General features: G+C 41.5%; 3 protein-coding genes across 3 annotated transcripts in view; 1 reads left to right on the top strand and 2 right to left on the bottom strand.

The window, feature by feature from the left end:
• The first annotated feature begins 527 nt into the window (after positions 1–527).
• Positions 528–11,156, top strand: LOC306755381 (semaphorin-3F-like). The gene is given in 19 exon segments (XM_079239745.1): positions 528–927; positions 2,660–2,796; positions 5,563–5,723; positions 5,841–5,903; positions 6,002–6,121; positions 6,326–6,419; positions 6,528–6,647; positions 6,760–6,905; positions 7,000–7,114; positions 7,205–7,274; positions 7,411–7,555; positions 7,999–8,221; positions 8,318–8,406; positions 8,496–8,537; positions 8,653–8,810; positions 8,911–8,978; positions 9,084–9,211; positions 9,941–10,292; positions 10,295–11,156. Coding segments are annotated over 18 exon segments (2,337 nt in total). The 5' UTR covers positions 528–927; positions 2,660–2,696; the 3' UTR covers positions 10,438–11,156.
• Positions 11,157–11,451: 295 nt separating this feature from the next.
• Positions 11,452–16,138, bottom strand: wasb (WASP actin nucleation promoting factor b; the record flags this gene model as incomplete). The annotated part of the gene is made up of 11 exons (XM_079238903.1): positions 11,452–11,548; positions 11,621–11,732; positions 11,823–12,397; positions 12,488–12,660; positions 12,795–12,993; positions 13,106–13,141; positions 13,227–13,256; positions 14,614–14,710; positions 14,857–14,943; positions 15,117–15,257; positions 16,037–16,138. 11 exons carry the CDS (start codon positions 16,136–16,138, stop codon positions 11,490–11,492), a joined length of 1,611 nt encoding a protein of 536 aa, XP_079095029.1. The 3' UTR covers positions 11,452–11,489.
• Positions 16,139–16,518: 380 nt separating this feature from the next.
• Positions 16,519–20,688, bottom strand: part of LOC306755128 (sodium-coupled neutral amino acid transporter 3-like) — a 10,963-nt gene continuing 6,793 nt past the window's right edge. The window contains exons 14-16 of the mRNA XM_079239399.1: positions 19,759–19,903; positions 19,520–19,623; positions 16,519–17,723 (exon numbers count right to left, since the gene is read on the bottom strand). Of these exons, the coding sequence (XP_079095525.1) occupies positions 17,619–17,723; positions 19,520–19,623; positions 19,759–19,903 (354 nt within the window). The 3' untranslated portion in view covers positions 16,519–17,618. The remainder of the gene's footprint in view (positions 17,724–19,519; positions 19,624–19,758; positions 19,904–20,688) is intronic.

The raw sequence follows: 20,688 nt of genomic DNA, 5'->3' as shown, positions 1-20,688 counted from the left end.
GTTAACGGGATGGATGTCCTTTACATCCAGTTGCCCTCCCCCTCCCCTCTTTTGGTTGCTTTGTCACTGTTGTCATGAGAGCTGGAGCCAGCCAAAGAGGAATCCCTGGAATCTTTTTCGGCTGACCTGGCTCTCATGTAGCACTGAGGAGTAATGGTGACATAGTCCTACTAGCAGACCCCCCTCCTCTTCTTTATCTTTAAAAGTGAATCTCTTTCATAGTATCCTGCATAACAAAAGACTCCTATAATGTCTGAAAAAAACATTTATACATATTAAAAAGTCTCTGTAACGCCCCAGTAGAATTATGTTGCTTATGTTTTGGCAGCAGTGCCCAGGAACAGTGTAGTGGAGGAGTGTATTCAACTCGCCAGCACTGAGAGGGTTAATCATACCCATATGGTGTACCAAGAGGTTTGGTCCAATGCTGCTGTGGGCCAACAGGAGAGGAAAGGCTGGGTGGGAGCAGAACAGAAGGGAGAGGACAGCAGGGCAGATCACTCTCCCAACACCTGCACCTGGTCACTTGGTTCTCATTCAGTCACAAAGGAAGTCCTGTGAAGCGATCAGGGGACCAAAGTCCTGATCACACCTCGGTGATGGTGGCTCCCATCCGGGTTTAAACTTTTGGACAGAGTGGGAGAAGGAATGGTGTCCTTATTTGCTGCTTTTATTTGTAATGTTGCGCAAAGGAATGTCATAGGCGACTGATAAGGAATCGTTTTTACTCTTTGAAGAGTGCTTTTTCTTTTTTTTCTTCTTTTTTTAAACCCTATCGGATTGTTTTATACCTGCGCAGACCTGCTGGGAGATTTTCCAGTCCGGCGGCTCCGAGGCGCAAAACGCGGGGAATGCAGCGGTAACATCCCGCAAGTTTTGGTGGCTCTGAAAGGCTTAGTTGCTACAGAGAAAGGCTCGAAATCAAAGGTAAGACATTTAACCTGCCTTTGGTTTAACTTTTAACTCACGTTTGGTTACTCTGTAGCGTAGGCTGAACGGCTGATGGCTCGAGTGTGCGCATTTGTTCGGTTCCTATTTCGGGATGTTGAGTTCACAGGTAAGTGCGTAACTGCGCTTTAAAAAGCTGAAAGAAATCCTGTAATTATTTAAAGGGAAACCATATATTATTACAGCAGAACTTCAATTTATGTAGCTCCCACCCAGCTCAGAGAAACCAGCAGAACTGCTGAATAAACACCACGAAGTCAGGTCATCACACATCACAACCCCAAAGCGCAAAACAGCTTTTGGAAATGTTTGGATATTTTAAGCTGTTTCAGCAGGATTTTTTTTTTTTTAGATTTTATTTGTTTAATATAAATATAAAGGGGTGAATTTTAGTCTGCAGATTTAAGGTGACATTCATATCAACCAAATCAAGAACTTCACATATGTGGTCAGATTTCTTTTTTTAAATGGTGTCTATATGATGGTTCCATTTGTTTTACACACACACACACACACACACACACACACACACATATATATATATATATATATATATGTATATATATATATATATATATATATATGCCGAATATCATATACTACTACATGTTATTGGGAGTTATTTTACTATGTCGGAAGGAGGAGATCGGGATCAACATCCCCTCTGGTGAACAGATCTGGCTCCTGTGTGATAATACCAGGAAGACTGTTAAAGGTGTTGCCAGCATGTCCTCTGTTTTCAATTTTCTAAATATTCTCCATGTCACGTCATTTCAGTTTCATCAGAATGTTCAGATGTTTCATGGAAACAGATTTTTCTTTATTGTGTCACACCCAAATTTCTGCTTCGTTTTTTTTTTTTTTTTTTTCTCATCATGAACCTCTCTGCCTAAAAGCCCCCCTTTATTTCCAGGCGTGTGCCATGCATGTGCACTGCAGGCTGCGGCTACATGGCTGTCATGAGGAAAAAGAAAAGCCCATGGGATAGCTTATAGCCCAAGCAAAACACACCTTCAGGGAGACAATTTAATGGATGTTATGGACTCAGCTTTTAGTATTCATTATTTATATGGGATCCTCTTCAGCAAAGTGCAGATGCATAATGAATGCTTGAGTTAAGGTCTAACAGTTAGGCTACGTTTCAACACCCCTAAACTGTCAGGAATTGTTTCAGCGAAGGGCTACCTGTTTCTTTGAACTGTCATTTATTTTACTCGTCAACTTCTGAGAGTGCGTCGACGTGCTTTGTTGAAAGAGCGAGGGAGAGCCAGAGGGATTCATTGATTGGCATCCTCGTTGTCTGTTTTTAAAAAATGTGCTTCTATGAAAAACGTGGCTGAAATATATGCGCGAGAAAGCTGAATATATTTAAGCAACTATCCAAGATGAAGGCAATATGCTTGTCTCCATTTTCAGACTTTTTCCAAGAAACCATCCTGGCAAGAACCATTATACAGTCTTAACACATCCCTCGCTACATTTACTCTCTAAATAAATAATAGGCCTGTCATATTTTCCAAAGCAGGTGTGAAGATTTGGACCTTGTTCTCTGCTGCCAAACTATACGTCTCGCCTTGGAAGGCTGCAGGCCAAACGTCTGATCAGAGAGATCAGAGAGAGTCTCTTGCCTTCCCTTCCTTCTTTTTTAGTCTCACATTTCTCATGGGGCACTCTGTAATAATGTTCATTCCTCTTTTTTCTTTTTGTCCAGATTTAGATCTCTGTGGGCTACCTGCGTGACTGTTACCATGACAGCATCTGGAGCCCAACTCCTTCTGTTAGCCTTATGTGTTTACAGAAGCTCGGGCCTGCAGCAGTTCGCTCCGCGGGTTCGCCTCTCCTTCAAAGGTGAGCTCACACACAAAGTAAAAACTCTCTCTTTAGCAGGGATTATCAGAATTGTTCATTTGATTGGCTTGTCCTGGTAAGTCACACAAACTCATATAAACAGACCCTCATCCATGCCAGCAGTTCGGTTTCCTTTTCATACATATGTAAAGAACCTATTTCCTGCCACATGTCAAACAGTGCAACCCTGGAAACAAAAGGTGGATGTTACGTGTAACTGGTTACTGGTAGTGCCCTCCAACAGAGTTTCTCCCCACACCCTTCACCTCACACGCACAGCCATCTGACCTGTCACTTCTTGGTTTTGATGTCTGACATGACGACACAAGAAGGAAAGACCTGAAATTTGATGACAGGGGTAAAATGATACTTTAGAGCGGTAAGGAGATGTTTTTTTTACATATCCCTTTAGGTGGGAAACTGGGATTTTCCCATGTTGTCTTCTCCCAGTCCTTATTAACTCCAATAGCAGAGATTTTTCTCCCAAACATGAAGCTGCCCCCTTTGATCCATTCATCACAGGATGATTACAGTCATTTCTGCGTCCTTATCACGCGTCCCTTGAACCTGCGGACTGGCTTGCGCATAAGAACCCATTCGTCACACCTTGCTAAATACATGGATGTGAAAATTAGAGGTGTGGATCAGATTTATAACATTCTTCAGCGCTTTCATGTGCAGCTGAGTCAAGCCGCTGTTGTTGCAGGTCAGGTCCAGGCAGCGTTTGGTGTCTTATCTTGTTTCAGTGATACACTTTTTATGATTTCGTACATGTAAAAAGACATCTGAAGCAGATTAGAGCTACTCCTGAGATTTGCGGCTGATAATCACTGGCTGTCTACGTGTTATGCTGTTTTGAATTCACAGTTTCGTAAGGCTGACAACAGCTGTCTGCATGCTGTTGACGGTTCGCCGTATGCGCAGGGAGTTCCGTTTAAGTCCTGTGAAAGTAATTGCAGTGCATTTTTATGTGACCTTTAACACTAATCCCCCTCTCAGTAAATAGCTTACCAGTGTGTTTTTTGGAACATGCTGATCGAAGCAGTCGTCTCACCATTTACGCAAGTTAGTTCTTGAATTTGTTACTTTCAGATTGAGGCTTTTACATCTGAACTGAGCTCACTTAAATCAATACACGTTGGTTTGTCAGGGTGCAACGTATGCACCAATAATAAGTCTCACACACAGAATTCAGCCACCCTTCCCCCTCCCTAAATCCCAAACAAAAAGGAAAGAAGTTGGATTTACTCCCCAACTGTTTTCTGCCACTCCAAGGATTTATTGTTCATTGTTTGTGACAGCGAGTTTCTTTGTTCCCTGAGGCGCCTGTGGAGGAGGTTTTCGGGGCGGCTGGAGGACATGTGACTCTACTGAACGACTGAGCCAGGCAAAGTGACACTCTGGGGTACACGAGGCCTGCAGAGGACACAGATCATACGTTGTTTCCTTGGAAGTTGTGTCAGCTATACACACCTCAAGGGGACTGACTGGGGCTCGTTTGATAGAATTACTCAGCATTGTTAGAAGGCAAAAGGTGCCGTGTAACCGAAGCCATGTTTTAGAATCTCATGCCCTCGGAGGGCTGTCACCAGTTTGTTGTACTCGAGATGGGTCTGGTACTAAGTGGCAGTAGTCATAACAATATGTTGTCAAGTTGTAACATGAGCGCCCTGCTGAAGCTTCATGCTGGAGTTGTGTGTCCTTTCCAGTGTTTCCCTATCGGCGTCAGAATGTAGTCAGAGGATAAGTGTTTGCTGAATGTTTACCGGATGATGGCAGTACATTGTTTGCTATTTTTGGAGAATGGAGACATGTATAGGGGTGTGGTGTTGCTACATTTAGCCTCTCCAGTGGATCCACTATGGCCCAGTTGAGCTTGGCCAGGGTGAGGGGGCTTGTTATCCTGTGTTTACCTCCTGGGAACAGAACAGGACTTTGTCCCACCTCCGAGACTCCATCCCGTGTCATCCGGAGATCCGATTGCATTGCTTATTTTAGTGGCACCTTGACTGCATCCTGTTAGCGCTGGCCTCAAAAGGAAGATGGCAGGCACTTTGATGTAAATAAAGATTGTGCTTCCGCTTGAATCCCTGTAAGCCTGCTTCTGAGGGTATCTGCGAACATTTGTCATTATTTAAGCCCGCTGTCTTTAACATGCCTCTGCTGTGTCCCAGTATGCACATATGGTAGCCAATATATTGTGCATGCTGCAGATGTGTACGGTGGGGGTGTGTAACTTTTTACATGTGATGCAAGGAGTAGTTAAATTGCTGGAGTTCCACATGAGGCCATTTGTCTTGCAGCAGAAGAAAATGGCTTAATCAAAGCTTTTAAGAGAACAAAAAAAAAAGAAACACTTTCCACTGCAGCATGTCTTAACAGGTTATGCTCTACTGAACACAAAACCTGATCTTAAGAATTAGCTGTGAGTTCCACTGACCGTGTTTCCTCAGGGACCTGCTTTTTCGTTCAACTCCACAGGGCATGCAGTGCCTTAAACTCAATCAGACAGCCAGGACACATAAAATATTGAGATCTTAAAAGCGAATATGTTTCTCAAAATGTTCCATGTTGAGTTATATTTAATCAGTGACACACATTTTCCGGAAAGCAAGTGAGAAGTGTGTTGTTTCAGGGACCAGAAGTTCATTCAGGTCACTAATGAAACATATTAAAGGCATGAGTTGGAATAATGGGAGGGAAGTTTTTGAAAGTTGGCCTTTGGTTTCCTTTTCGCTTGACAGAACTGTAACATTTTCATTGCAGAACTCATGGACACAAGAGCGGCACGACCCTTCAGCTTCTCCTTCAACACCAGCGACTACCGCATCCTTCTGATGGATCAGGACCAGGGCCGTCTGTACCTGGGCAGTCGGGAATACCTGGTGGCTCTGGACATGCACAATGTCAACAAGGAGCCCCTCATAGTGCGTCCAAATTCCAGCAGCTTCTTTCCTAAATCCAGTCTGCTATTTGGCTTGTGGTATTTAATCTCTCCTTAACAACTCACTGTTTTGGGCTGTTTTGTGTTTTATGCCCCACAGATCCACTGGCCAGCTTCGGCGAAGAGAAAGGGAGAATGTCAGATGACTGGAAAGGGTAGACAGGTGGGATCATGTACTGCCATGCTGCTCTTTCAATAAATGAGCTTTCAAGATTGGACAGTCATGTTTGAATTCCATTAGTCTTACTCTCGTTTGTCCAGGGCGAATGTGCCAACTTCGTGCGCATGATTGAGCCGTGGAACCGCACCCACCTCTACACCTGTGGAACTGGGGCGTACCAGCCCATCTGCACATTCATCAACAGAGGCTGGAGGGCAGAGGTGAACAAGACATTTACAGTTCCTTCAGTGGGATTTACAGCAAAAAAAAATCCCCCAGCAGCACAGACCTGGAAAGCTTTGCTCTGCTAAATATTTTAGAAGTGCAAACTGGGACACTGATTTGTTTATGATTTTCCTATCCTCCCTCGTCACATCTTGGCAGTCTATTTTTACACACACTCCCTGCCGAATGTGTCTCTGCAGGATTACCTGTTTAGGCTGGTCCCCGGGTATGTGGATTCAGGGAAAGGAAAATGTTCCTATGATCCCAAACAGGAAAATGTTGCTGTTCTGATCAGTAAGAAATGCTTCATTTTTAAGCAGAAACCTGCTCAGTATCTTTCAAATTCCCTTTGCTACAAGGACGAGCAAAGTTTCACCTCTGCATCTTTTCTCACATTTGCAGATGGGAACCTTTATGCAGGTGTACATATTGACTTTATGAGCACAGATGCCGCTGTGTTTAGGACCATGGGAGGGAGGACGGCGATCAGGACAGAGCAGTACGACTCCAGGTGGCTCAACGGTGAGTAAGTGTGGGTGTGAGGAGGTAAATGCTGATGATTACAGGTTATGGTTCCTCTCATTTTATTTGACAACCACTTGCCTCTCTCTGCTTATCTGTTTTTATCCTCTAGAGCCTGTGTTTATTCAGATCCAACAGATCCCTGACAGTGCAGAAAAGAACGATGACAAACTTTACTTCTTTTTCCGTGAGAAGAGTCTGGACTCCAGCGGTGGGGCGAGCCCCACTGTTTTGGCCAGAGTGGGGAGAGTGTGTCTGGTGAGCCGAAGAGCTCTACTTATGAAAGAACATGCAGTCTACACAGAAATGTGACCCACATTTCTCATGTTCCTATTCATTTTATTTCCCGTAGAACGATGAAGGAGGGCAGAAGTCTCTGGTGAACCGCTGGACGACATTCCTGAAGGCTCGTCTTATCTGTTCAGTGATCGGAGACGATGGGGTCGAGACGCGATTCGATGAACTAAGTAAGGTTATCAGACATTAAAACTGATTGCATTTTTTTCAATTTGACTAAGTTGTTTCTCATTTGCATATTATTCCTTTGTTCGCTCTAGGGGATGTGTTCATCCAGCCAACACAGGATGAGCGAAACCCCATGGTGTACGCTCTCTTCACCACAGCAGGGTGAGTCAGAACTCATACCTCACCAAACCTCAGCCAAACAGTTTTGTGGTCAATTTATAATTTAATGTCATGGGTTGTGTACAAGATGATTTCTACTTCTTTCTCTTATCTTATATTATCTTTGTTTCTGCTGAAGCTCTGTGTTTAAGGGCTCAGCGGTGTGTGTGTACTCCATGGCTGATATCCGCAATGTCTTCAACGGGCCGTTTGCACACAAACATGGCCATAACTACCAATGGACAGAGTATACAGGCAAGATTCCCTACCCAAGGCCTGGAACGGTAGGTTTTAATAATTGTTAGCAGCACCTAAACTGTGGAATGAGCTTCCTTTACATGTTAGACAGGCCTCCACTGTATCTGCTTTTACATCTGTACTGAAGACCCATTTGTTTAAGCTGGCTTTTCCCACACAATAAGTTGACTTTTTAGATCTGATTTTATCTCGACTGTTTTAATTGGATTGCTTTTATTTATTTATTTTTTTAAATATTGTTTTTAGATGTCTGAATTTTTTTTCAAGTTGTCTTAATGTATGTTATTTATTCTGTTTTTTTTGGGTTTCCCCCAAAGTCCCCCCAAAATGTGGCACTTTGGTCAACATTGTTGTTTTTAAAGTGCCTTATAAAAAAAGTTGTATTGTATTTTATGTCCCTAGTAATCCTTTCATTTTATATTCATCTACATGTCTCCTTTTTACATTTTTCTTTACTATTACCCTCCAGTGTCCAGGCGGTACCTTCACTCCTGGCATTCGCTCTTCCAAGAACTTCTCGGATGAAGCTGTGAATTTCATCAGAGCTCATCCCCTCATGTTTCATCCAGTTTATCCGATCCATCGTCGCCCTCTGGTGGTCAGAACTGGTGTGGACTACCGTTATACTGCATTGGTGGTGGATCAGGTGGATGCTGTGGACGGGCGCTATGAGGTGCTCTTTTTGGGAACAGGTGAGAAAGCAGCAGAGCTGATGGAGCTTTTCCTTTTTTTTCATTTTATGAAGATATATGGCTTGCATTTTTTTTTATTTTTTATCTGACTTATAGATCAAGGCACAGTGCAGAAAGTTATAGTTTTGCCTAAAGACCCAACAAGCATGGAGGAACTGACACTAGAGGAAGTCGAAGTGTTTCGGGTATGTCTACATATATGCCAGAAAACACTTGAATGTTGAAATGTCAGAGAGGAGAGCTCAACTTTTTTTTGCTGTTTATTGATTTGCAGACCAGAGCACCGGTCAAAACAATGAAGATATCTTCTAAGAGAGTGAGCATGTTTTTCTTAAAAACAAATCTTCCAGAGGAATGCACATTTCACTGCATGTCCTGAAGCCAGTTCACAACCTCTTTGACGGGAGTTTGTTTTGCTTGTGTCGCCACAGCAACAGCTGTACGTGTCGTCAGATGCAGGGTTGACGCAGGTGTCGCTTCACCGCTGTGGGGTGTATGGCAGGGCCTGCTCCGACTGTTGTCTGGCACGGGACCCCTACTGTGCCTGGGATGGAGAGAGCTGCTCTGCCTTCACCCCGTCGACCAAAAGGTGAGGGGCGCCTCAGATCCTCTCAGCGCAGCGCCTTGTAGACCGTCGGGTCACAGAGGTACATTCGACAAAATATTTTCAACTCTGTATCTTGTTCCAGGAGGAGCAGGAGACAGGATGTTAAACATGGTGATCCACTCAGGCAATGCAGAGGCTTTAATGCTAAAGGTGTAGTGATTTTGGGTTTTTTTTTTAGTCATAAATACTTCATATTTCCTTTTCATTTTTTAAAACCTGTTTTTTTTACCATGTTTTCTCTGCTCATATCTGCAGGAGAGAGACGGCTGAGAGAGACCGTGCAGTTTGGGGTGGAGGGCAGTAGCACCTTTTTGGAGTGTCAGCCTCGCTCCCCTCAGGCCACTGTAAAGTGGCTTTTCCAGAGTGAGGGAAAGAGGAAAGTGGTGAGGAAAACTAGTCATTACTGTCAAAGGAGTTTTCTGAAATCTTTATGGAAGCTCTTATTTATTTCCTTTTTTTCCGTTTTTTTTCCATCATTGTGTCTGCAGTTTTTGAAATGTAGATTTCTCATCCATCATCTATTAAAGATAAGGTTTTAACTACCTAATTTTTGCAGTGTGACTTAAAACATTTGATTTGTTGTTACATTTTGGTAAAATGCTTAAAACTGGACAACTATGGAACTTGAATCCTGACATAATTTTAAACTGAAAGAAAACATTTTTAAACCTTTAAAATTAGTGTTTGAAAATTGAAAACCTGAAATAAAATTAAAAGCATAATTTTTCTACTAGAATTTTTATTTTTTATAAGTGCAACATGCATATTACTGAGTTTCAGCCTCACATTTTCAGAGATTCAAACCACTTGTTGCACCTTATCTGTTTTTAAGCCGACACTTTCAAACATGGCTTAGTTGTCCCATCTCACTAGTCTGCTAAAACTTTTGAAACCTTGCAAGATGCCATCTGAAAACTGCTGTGTGCAAAAAAAAAAGTTTTGAAACTTGAGCTTTGAAATGTTAAAATCTTCTGCAAACATTATTTTGTTTGTGAGCTCTGGGTGCAACACTGGGTTTTGTTTTTGCAGAGTTTCCAAACCACAAATAAACTGTTTTATTTCCGATATGAAAGACGTTTCATCTGTTGGCGTTTCACTGTTTTTACCTGCAGCTCAGCCGCGCTGGGGGAGTTCTGAGGACCAACCACGGCATCCTCCTGAAGTCCCTTAACCAATCAGACGCAGGGCTCTACCACTGCCTCGCCACTGAAAACAACTTTAAGCACACGGTGGCCCGCGTGGCATTGCGCATCCTAGATCGAGCCATTGTGTTGGCGCTCACCGATCAAGATGAGGATGAGGAGCCCAAAATTCGCCAAGCAGGGCCTTACCCACAGTCGTCCCTCACTTCCACACCTTTCCCACCAGAGATTAGACTGATTAACCAGTACTGCCAGTCCTACTGGGAACAGGCCAACCCCAAACAGCAGCAGCGTAAGCGCACCAGCCGCAGGCACACAGAAAGCCAGGACCAAGGCCTCGGATAGAAGTAGGGAACAGACGGCAAGCAACACTGGCCTGTCTGGACTTTATGCTGGACTTTTTGCTTGACACGTGTCTGGTGTCACTTCCATTCAATCAGCAGGTGATGCTGTCTCTCTGTTTTTAAAGTATTGGTGGTTTTGCAAGCGTCAGCCCAGTAAATCCATATTAATTATAGTTTACACTACTGGTGACCACATCTCTACTAATAATGTACATTTCTAGTTATAAAACACAGCTTTATAACCATGTAATGTTACTGTGGAATGGAATATAAAGGCTTTCCAGTGGGATGGATCACATGTTTCACATAACCTTGGTTGTCTTTGGAAAACAGCTGACTGCAATGTGAATTGTAGGTTTTCTGGGCTACAACATGCAAAAACACAGGTATGCTTTCTTTTAACTATCTTGAACCAGAAATGTAATATATTAATTGTGAATATAATATATATGGTTATGTTCTTTGGATTACCCTTATTGTATGAAGCTGATATGAGGACATAAATGCATACTTTGCATGCGTATTGTTGTTATTTGTGGCAAGTTGTATATTTTCCTGTTGCTCTGTTTTCAGACTTGGTGTGTTATGATGTCTGTAAGATGTAATGTATTCTGTTAAGCTAATTCCATTGGAAGTTGTTGAACAATGACTCCTTTACTGTCCTGTGCTTTAGTGACCTACAGTGTGTTGAGTATTGATGATATGTGTAGCGTACAGTGTTTTTACAGTTATGCACTTTGTTGGTGGTGGTATTCGAGGGATTTGGGGTTCTTTGCACAGATGTATGAGAAACTCTACGTTTTTTTATGTACAGTATGATATAAAAATGGGAATGAATCTGTCTCTGATGTAGAATTGCTTGTTCATGTTCGATCCCCTGCAGTATTTGCAGATTTTTTTTAAACATTTTTTTTCTATAAGAAGTACTGGAAAACCTTAACTTTCCAGTTACCATACAGAGTTATCCAGATGAGTTATTTCTATGTTGCTTTTTTTAGTGAATAATTTCTTTATTTATTTATGCAATTGCTCAGTTTCTTATATGTACAAGTCGTACTCTAGTTTGTAACATTATCCGCAGTTTTACAGTAAAACTGCTAATAGTAAAAAAAAAAAAAAAAAAAAAAAAAAAGAAATCACAAGGTTAAGAATCTATCAAATCCTGAGCCGCTCCGTCAGTCGTCCCATTCATCATCGTCATCATCTTCATCTCCGCCCTCATCTTCGCTTTCATCTGAGAACATAAACAAACATGAAGACGTGCAAGTTCGTGGACCAGGAGCATGAACACATTTTTCATATTTACCAGAGGAGTGGATGACTTTGCTCCTCTTCTGCATGACCATCATGAGGGCTCCTACGATGCCCTCGCCGGACTCTTGTGCAGCAGGAGGAGGCGGCTCCGAGCTCTCTGTAACCTGTAAAGAACAGCAGGAGGATTCATGTTTGCAGCTCCTGCTAACTTGATATTTCATGAAAGTTTGATTTGAGAAAAGAAGCAGCTTTACTTTTCTGAGACTCTTCCCGAGTCGGATCTGATCCAGCAGAGCACCTCTGCTGTCTCCTCCTCCGGTGGCTGGCGCAGGAGGAGGAGAAGTGGGGCCACCAAAGAGGGGTGGAGGAGGTGGGAAATCTGAGGGAATAGAAGTTTGGGGAGGTGGAGGAGGTGGAGGTGGGGGTGGAGGCACACCTCCTCCTCCACCGCCTCGGCTGGGTGTAGGTGGGATAGGGGGAGGTGGGGCACCCATGGAGCGCTGTTGGCTTGATGGGGGCGGTGGAGGTGGCAGGTTGTGGGAGGACATTGTGGGTTTTGAAGATGGGGGCATCTGGGGAGGTGCATTGTGTGCTGGTGGGGGCGGTGGTGGTGGACCCCCTCGGCTTGTTGGAGGTGGAGGTGGCAGGCCTCCACGGGTTGTAGGGGGCTGGGGGGATGCGGCTACACGTTGGGGTTGACCTGGGATGGGGGGCAGAGGGCCAGAGCGTCCTCGTGAGGGTGGAGGGGCCGGAGCAGAGGGACTGGAGCCTGGTAGAGGAGGGAGGGGCCCCTGCCTGCCAGGTGGAGGTGGTGGTGGATGTCCAGCAGCTGTAAAAAAAACAAGATTTCAGTTCAGCAGATTTTCTATCAACCTGCAGCGGTGCGACAGATCAGCGGGAAGAAAACGCCGAGTCCAACCTCTCGCCTCCCTTTTGACTGCTTCCATGCCTCCTGACTTCTCTATGATATTATAGATGAGCTGGGAGGTCTGTTCATCCCTGAGCTCAGCTTCGCCAATGCCCGCCTGGGAGAGCAGTTTCGACAGATCAGGGTCGAGGTTGTTGGGGTCCCATCCCACATGTGAGACATGCCTGATGGGAAGGAGAGGACAAGGAACAACATCATTCCCTTGAAGTTGGAAATTAAGGTCAGATGATTTGGTAAATGGTTAAAATAACTTCACTGCTTGACATCACACATGACATTTGATTCATCAAATCCTTACTTAAATCCACTGGGGGCTCCTATGTCTGCTTTGGAGAGTTTAGATCCTTTTTTCTTGTCCTTCTTTTTCTTCTTGCTTTTGCGACTTATAGCTGAGGGCGGAGAGGGTGTAGGCATGGAGCGGTAGCGTGATGACTGGATGTCTGGGTTTTGGATATCCACCGTGGCCATGTGAAAAGAACTGGGGCTACCAGATGGTGCTTTTTGGAACAATATAAAAGTACATTCAGGATGGTATTTCATCTTTAATTTGTTACATACTTGGAGAACAAGCGGAGTAGAGACACGAAGAGAGGTGATGGATTTACAAACCTTTTTCAGGCGGTACAGGAGGCAGAGAACCTCGATCTACAGCAACAGAAAAATAGAAAAGACATATTTAATGTGGCACAATTTCAAAAGGATTTTTGTCCTTATAGATATTCTTTCTCACCACTTGTCGGTGGGGGGCGCTGTTTCTTTTCTGTTAATAGAGAGGAGAGAAACCATTTTGCGTCAACCGGCCGTGCAAGGTAAAGGAAGGTTTATTTGTATATCACACTTTCTGTATAAGACGTTTCAAAGTGTTTTACATGAAACATTGATAGCATTACAGCAGAGTGCAGAAGAAGCATTAAGAAGTGCAGAAAAGTAAACTCAATAAAGGTAAAAGGAATGAAATATAAACAGAAAAAGATCAAATAAAGTAAGATATATGGCAAGAAATAAAAGTATTAGTTTCTAGAAAAGGCAGTGGCAAATAGAAAGGTTTTAACTTGGACTTAAACAGCTGAGTTTCAGTAGACTTTTGGTTTTAAGGCTGTTTGTTCCACATGGAGCATGAAAACTGAACACTCTCTACATGTTTTATGACTCTGAATAGAAAGTAGACTTGATCCTGATCATATGAGAAATTTGTCTGGTTTGTAGAACCAGAAGATCTTGAATGTATTTTTAAACTATTCACAGCTTTGTAAACTAACATCAGGATTTAGAAGTCAATTCTGTAACGAACAGGAAGCCAGAGTAAAGATCTGAGGACTGGACTAAAAAGATCTTCTTTCCTGGTTTTAGTGAGGACTCATGGAGCATCATTCTGGACTAACTGCAGATGTCTGATGGACATTTTAGGAAGATTTTTTAGGGCAGCGTCACAGTCATCTTGTCAACTGAAGACAAACCGGACAAGTTTTCCTAAATCCTGCTGGGACATCAGTCCGATGTGTTCTTTAAGTGATTAAAGGTCAAGTTCACTTAATCTAATTACTGAAATTAAGGTATTGGTCACTTTCAAATTAAAATTACTGTTTGATGTTGAATGCCCACTTTTCATTGGTTCCCCAAACGATCATCTCAGCTTTGTCTTCTTTAATTGAAGATTTCATCCAGTCTTTGTTTTGATTAATACATCTGAGCAGAGTTTAAATCTTTCGGTGAGACGGTTATGTAAAAGTGTGTGTTATTAGCAAAATTATAGAAACATATTTAGTTGTTTTTCATCATTTAAGTAAGTTGAACTTTGGAAACACCACATGTTATTTTAGTTCTACAGATTTGTAGTTACAAAGTAGAGCCTGTCTGCAGCTGAAGTGCTCTTAAATGATTTTATGAGCACCTCATTCATAAATTAAATACAACATTAAGCTAAAGTATTGTCTGTGTTTTATAAGCAATATTTATTCATACATTTTTTTAACCGCTGGATCAAGACAAAGCTCATTGATAAGAATTATAAGAAGCTGTATATAGTTTATAAAACAAAATTTTTGCAAATACCTATGAGAATGCAACTTTAATAAATATCTGTGCATGTCTGCAGAGGAGGCTGTGAACTCACTGACCATGTCGAATGTTTCTTTGGTTGATTTTCTCCATCACAGCATTTTTGAAGGCGTCCGCCTCCTGTTGGTCACTGAAGTTCAGTCCCACTTGGCACTCCTACATTATATTATGAATAACAAGGTATCATCAACACACATCGGTGAACAAATATGTGAAAATCTAAAGAAGAGTATAAATATTGACTTTAATAAACATAATTGCATTTCATTTTGCAGGGAGTGGTCACATTAGTGAGGACTTACATCTGCAGTAAATGTGTGAAAGTACTGCAACGGACAGGAGTAAACAAGCTGGTTGTAGAGCTCCTGCTCCCAAACCATCTTCCCGTTCTGTGGAAAAAAAATGTGTGTGAGAGTCTCTGCAATTTTCTGCTAACATTTAAATCACTTTTTGTCATTTACGTCATCTTTTGTTATGATTAAACAACTTTTTGAAACAGAGAAGTTAACCATACTGATGAAGTCAGCAGTCTAAAATATACTTCTTTGCAGCATTATCTGACCTTTAGATCAAACATCCTTATGAAGTAGGAGCGCTGAGGGTTGTCTTTGACGAAGCAGACCACTCCGGTGTGCTGAAAGCTCCACATGCTTGGATTGTGAGGTAGCGCCATGAACAATTGTGCAACTGCAGTAGCCATAGACTGGACACACATACAAGTGGGACATTGACAACAGATTCAAGCTGATCAGACTCTTGGAAGCACTTTATTAGAGTTCACATGTAAATTCACGTGTTGATAAACTTTCTACTTGGCTTTCATTTGCTCAGATGAGAGTTCAAAGTGTTGGCATGTCTCTAATTTTCCACTGCAACTGTCAAAAACATTCAACCACATTTGTTCTTGGTGTTCTTATGTTATTCAAGTCTAACATGCAACCACACTCACTGGCAGAATATACCTCAGTAGCCAAAAGAAGGTCAAGAACAAAGCAACTTCTGCTCAACTGTAAAACTAAACACAGCCATTATATCTAAATCTGAAAACAGAGGAAGGATCGTTTCAGCTACCATTTCCTGTTACAGCTACCTCCTTCTTGGTGACCTAATGGCACTAATGAAACTTTGAACAGCAGCAACCAACACAGTAGATTTATCTTAACAAAATAAGTCCACTGCCTTATTTTTCTTAGTGAATAGACAAGCAAAATTAAAGAATAAAAAGTTGGAATTACAACCAGCAACGTGTATTACGATGTACAACAGGTCTCAACTATCAACTGAGCTCATTTAAATCTAGGATGTGTTGTTTAACCACCATCAAAAGAGGAAAGCTGAAACTGAAAATTCATGTAGCGTGTAACGTCTGGGGTAGCGTCATCCTTCATTTTTGCACTAAAAGCTGTCATTAGAAGTCAGAACAGATGAAGCAGAAGATATCAAACAGTGAGCTAATCCTTCCCTGCTCAGTTCAAAACTTACAGCACACCTTCTGCCCAGCATCTCCTCCACCTTCTCATTCTCCTGCGGGTTCAGCAGAGAGCTTTGCACGCTCTCCGTTTTATTCTTAGATCCACGGCTCATGATCCGCTTTGCTAATGTTCCAGTTGATCTGAATTCAGTATGTATCTCATCTGAAAAAGCGTCCTCGCTGCGGAGTGTCACAACACTATCTGCTGTCAGCTCTACAGTCAAGGAAGTTTCTCTTCTCTGTTCTATGCGCACACCAAGTTGAAGCAGGAAACGGACAACCACACTTCTCTAACCCCCACTTTTCTTCTTTTACTCAGAGGCGAAGCACAAACGAATGTGTTACTTCCATGTTCAGAGAGAGGCTGTGCCCTGCTGCTCGTCTCCAGCTGAGTACAGTCATTTTACAGCCACAGAAAATACAGTGACACCAGCCGCATGTACAACAAAAGTAACATTTTATTGACAGATAAGAACATTCAAATTGATTTCAAAATGTACAGGGTGGATGACAATGAAACAAGATATTTTATTGAAATTTAAATAACAAAAACAAAGGAAGTTGCGTTTGTGTGACTTTATCAATGGGTTATTACTGAACATACTGAACATTTGCTGGATCTGGACAAAATGCTTCTCTAATACTGGGTGTTTGAGGTGATTTGACTTATGTGGTTTGTCGAACAGGACAAAAAAAAAGTGTTATTTTCTCTCTTATTGTAAAAAATTTAATATAATCTTTGGTTTGCTTCTAGGCTAATATAAAAACTTTGCTTTTTCTGTGCAAACCCCGTCTCTGTGCAGACTCACATGATTGTCAGTAACTGTCTCTTTAACCTTCATTAACAGCAGCAAAAACACCAAAAAACACATTTTTGTGCACCTCAGTCACAGCTTTGAAGATGACGTATACACATTGAATTGTATTTAGTTGCATAAAAGATTAAAAAGAAATAAAAATCAAAGTTATTGAATTCCATTCACACGACAATTGTATTTCTATCAAATAAAAAAAAGTTTGCGTGGAGCTGAGGGTCAACTCCTTCCTTATTATATTTGGCTGAGCTTCGGTGTCAGTCTTATAGTGGACGGTGAAACAGTGAAACTGGAACAGAACTTACAAACTCACATGTCTGGTTTTGTTTAACAAAAAATAAAGCAAAAACACCACCAAATGCATGTCTGGTAGAATGTGGGAAGTGGATTGGATGGACGGCAGTGACCTAGCTGTTCCACAGAACTGAACTCTAAAATAGGATTTCCATGTTAGTCATGCTGTTGTCGTTCATTCTTTGCTGACATTCTACAAGTGACCGCTAACAGCATCCTGACTCTGAGTGCCAGCAGGTTACAGTCATTCGGTGTTCTCTCCACCACTGAAGGACTTCTTTGTGTGCCTCATCACTTGTCATCATTTTCCTTATTTCGATGAGTGTGAAGGTTCTTCACATTTATCCTTCGTCTCATGTCGCCAAACTATTTTCTTTGGGTTTGGACGAGAACTCGGCAGATTGGGGTAAATTAATTAAAGGGAAAGCTTTGGTCGACATCCTGTTTGTAATACCTCTGTTCAGTCCCGGCATCTAGTGCCCTGCTAGTGTCCACCTCCGCTTCGAGACTCCCCAGTCACCCAGTCGATGATTATAAACGATAGACTCATGATCATGAAGATGAATCCCAATCCAGCAAAGCATGCGGCCTGCAAGAGTGGGAGGAGAAAGTACTATATCATCTCTACATAAAAGTAATACACAGAAATGTACATGACCAAGAACATAAAGTATATAACAGAAGTGAGTAATTTCAGCAACTGTTTTATTGTGTCTCGTCGAAGCACAATCCTATGGAAAGGAAATTTGGATATAACGTTGTCAGTGTCCAACTTGTGTTGCAGAGTATTTTATTTGTTAATGGAAATTACTCGACACAAGTGAATACACATCACAATGAACCAATGGGATTGCACCACGTGTGTCAATATTTTAACAGTTATCCAGCACACCCTTCAACTGCTTGGACATGGACTTTTCCAGAACTGAAAGACACATTTAACTTAATATCACACATGCTGGACACCACATGTAAAAATCTGTCTTGTCAGGCTACACAACATTATTATAATCATTCATGCTCTTGGACGGATGGTCTTCAGCAAACTGTTTGCAATCTTTCATGTAATTTTGCTTCAAAATAGGGTTGTTTTTTTCTTTGACAGTGTCCAGGCAGACCACCATGATGGAGCATGCAGGATATAGCTTGATGACTGACAGACTCACTTCCTGCTCTGCAGCAACGCTGGCAGCAGTCATGTCACAGAGCACAAGTGTCTTTAGTTCACCCTGGAAAGGTTGGTACTGAGTGTGTTGGAAAACTGCTGTGTGACCTTGGTTGTCCAGGTGTAGCTCAGTTTCAAGGTTCTTAAAAACTAGGCCATCTCTGTGGAGAATAATAATTCTACTTAAGTCCACAGATTTGTTATGAGGTGTCATGGTGAACATCCAGGGGTCAGTTTGAGAGAGTTATATCCAAGACACCAAAATTTGGTAGGTCTAATCATGATAAATGTGTTTGTGTGGTCCAGTCAAGCAGGTGAAAACTTGAACACGATAAATGACGACTGTAGCTCAGCAAGAAGAGCAGTCGTCTTTCAACTGGAAAGATCGATTCGCTTCCTCTGACTATGTGCCGAAGTGTCCTTGGGCAAGACACTGAACCCCAAGTTGCCCCCTGATGTGTATGTAAGTTGCTTTGGATAAAACCATCTGCTAAATGACTATAGAATTAAAAGAATGAATAAATAAACAGGTGCTTATTTGAACAACTTATACAGGTATTGCTAGTAGGGGTGGGAAAATCAAATAAAAAAATTGAAAATCGAGATTTTTTTGCTTCACAAAAAATCGATTTTTTTGTTAAAAAAAAAAAAAATCAATTTTTTGTTTTAAAAAAATCATTTTTTTTTTCAAACAAATAAAAAAAATCCATTATTAAATTTTTGTCATTTTTATTGTCTTTATTGGTCTTTTTACTTGTCTTCTGGGGTGTTTTAGCAGCAGAATGATGATCTGGCTATCGTGTTGGTTTTTTTTTTTTTTTCTAATTGAAATCAAGAAAAATTATGAGCAAAAAAATAAGTTTCATAGATTTATTTTGTTTTTAATCTACAAAAATCAGCAATATCAAGAATTGTGAGAATCGCAATTTAAATCGAATCGGCACCCAAAAAAATCCGAATCGAATCGAAAAGCATATCGTCACAACACCAATCACTAGGAGTGTACTCATTTTATGTGCCAGCTTATATAAAAATGAATGTGGGTTGGGTAATTTTCCGAGAACATCAACTCTATTCTGCAATTCAAGAAGTCCAAGTTGTATCTGAGTTTAAATTCCACAGGATTGTCCTTTCAGGAGATTTCATAACATTGTTGCTGAAATGTGACTGGTGTACTCACCCATGTGAGATGCAGTGTGTGATAAATTTAAGGACTGTACCTGAATCTTAGGTCTTGATTTCAAAGGTTCCTGATCTTCAGGAACAATCCGAATGTAGAAGACTCCAGGAAGGATAAAAATTAGACTGGGGGCAGACGTTGCACCTGTTCAAGATGGCAGAGACAAAACATGTGAGTCTATCTAAGGCTGCATGTCAATAGACAGTAGAGATGATATCATGTAGTGTACGCTGCAGAATCTGCGGTGAGATCCAGTATTTTCTCATTGTATGAACTTACCAATAAGGCCAAAGATGTCACGGATGGAGGGCACAAATATAACAAGCAGATTGACCAGGAAGATGAGACAAAATGCAATGCCGATGTGTCTGGCCCATTGGAAAGGTTTGTCAGGGAACAGGATCTGAAGCAAGGCCCTGCGAATCTGCATGTATATGGAAGACAAGAACAAAACAAGAATGGCATGTGCATGAGAAAAGACAACAGGCATCAAGCAGGGTTAGCAAAACTTGTTGTGTTGCTCAGCTTCATTGCAGCTAGCTGTTATTTTACAATGTGTCTTGCTAGCTGACAGCAAAATAGGCTACTTATTTATAAGTAGTTACATGACATGGAGATACATTTAAAGGCAGTTTCTGCTCTCTGGATTATTATTCAGTTAATTTTTGTGAAATAATCTAATTAGGTTAGCTTAGTTTAATGGAAAAAGAACAGGTTTAGCCCTTTTGCTCATGTGTTCATTGCACTGTGGCGGTACAGCTTCATTCTTAAAAAGAAGGCACATTTGTCAGTAAAACTGACATGTAGGTGAGTGTTTTTAACCTTTGAACACAGCTAGAATTACTGTTGTTCACTTGATTTTAAGCTAAGCTAACTGTTTTCAGGCTTCAGGTTCACTGTAGATCTGCGCAAAAGTAAAAATGTTCTCATCTGACTTTCTGCTAGGATCTTTGTTAAACTTAGAAAATAGGTCTTTCAAAATTTAGTCTGCACTATGTGTGCATGTACTCAAAACTTCTATCTGGACATTATTTCTGGTAATTCTTATTATTTAGGATTATTGTGAACTTAACTGGTTATAAAACAAATTTCTCAATGCACAACTAAAACTGAATGCACACACCAATAGATGCTTTCAGTGCCTTGGACATTCAGCTATTCTTGTTTTCTGAAATACACAGATATATGCAGGGCAGTTTTGTTGCATGG

Source organism: Telmatherina bonti (genome assembly GCF_933228915.1).
Source record: "Telmatherina bonti genome assembly, chromosome: 4".
In the NCBI taxonomy this organism is placed as follows: Eukaryota; Metazoa; Chordata; class Actinopteri; order Atheriniformes; family Telmatherinidae; genus Telmatherina; species Telmatherina bonti.
Note: the sequence above shows the minus strand (reverse complement) of the source record. Positions and strands in the feature narration are given on the sequence as shown.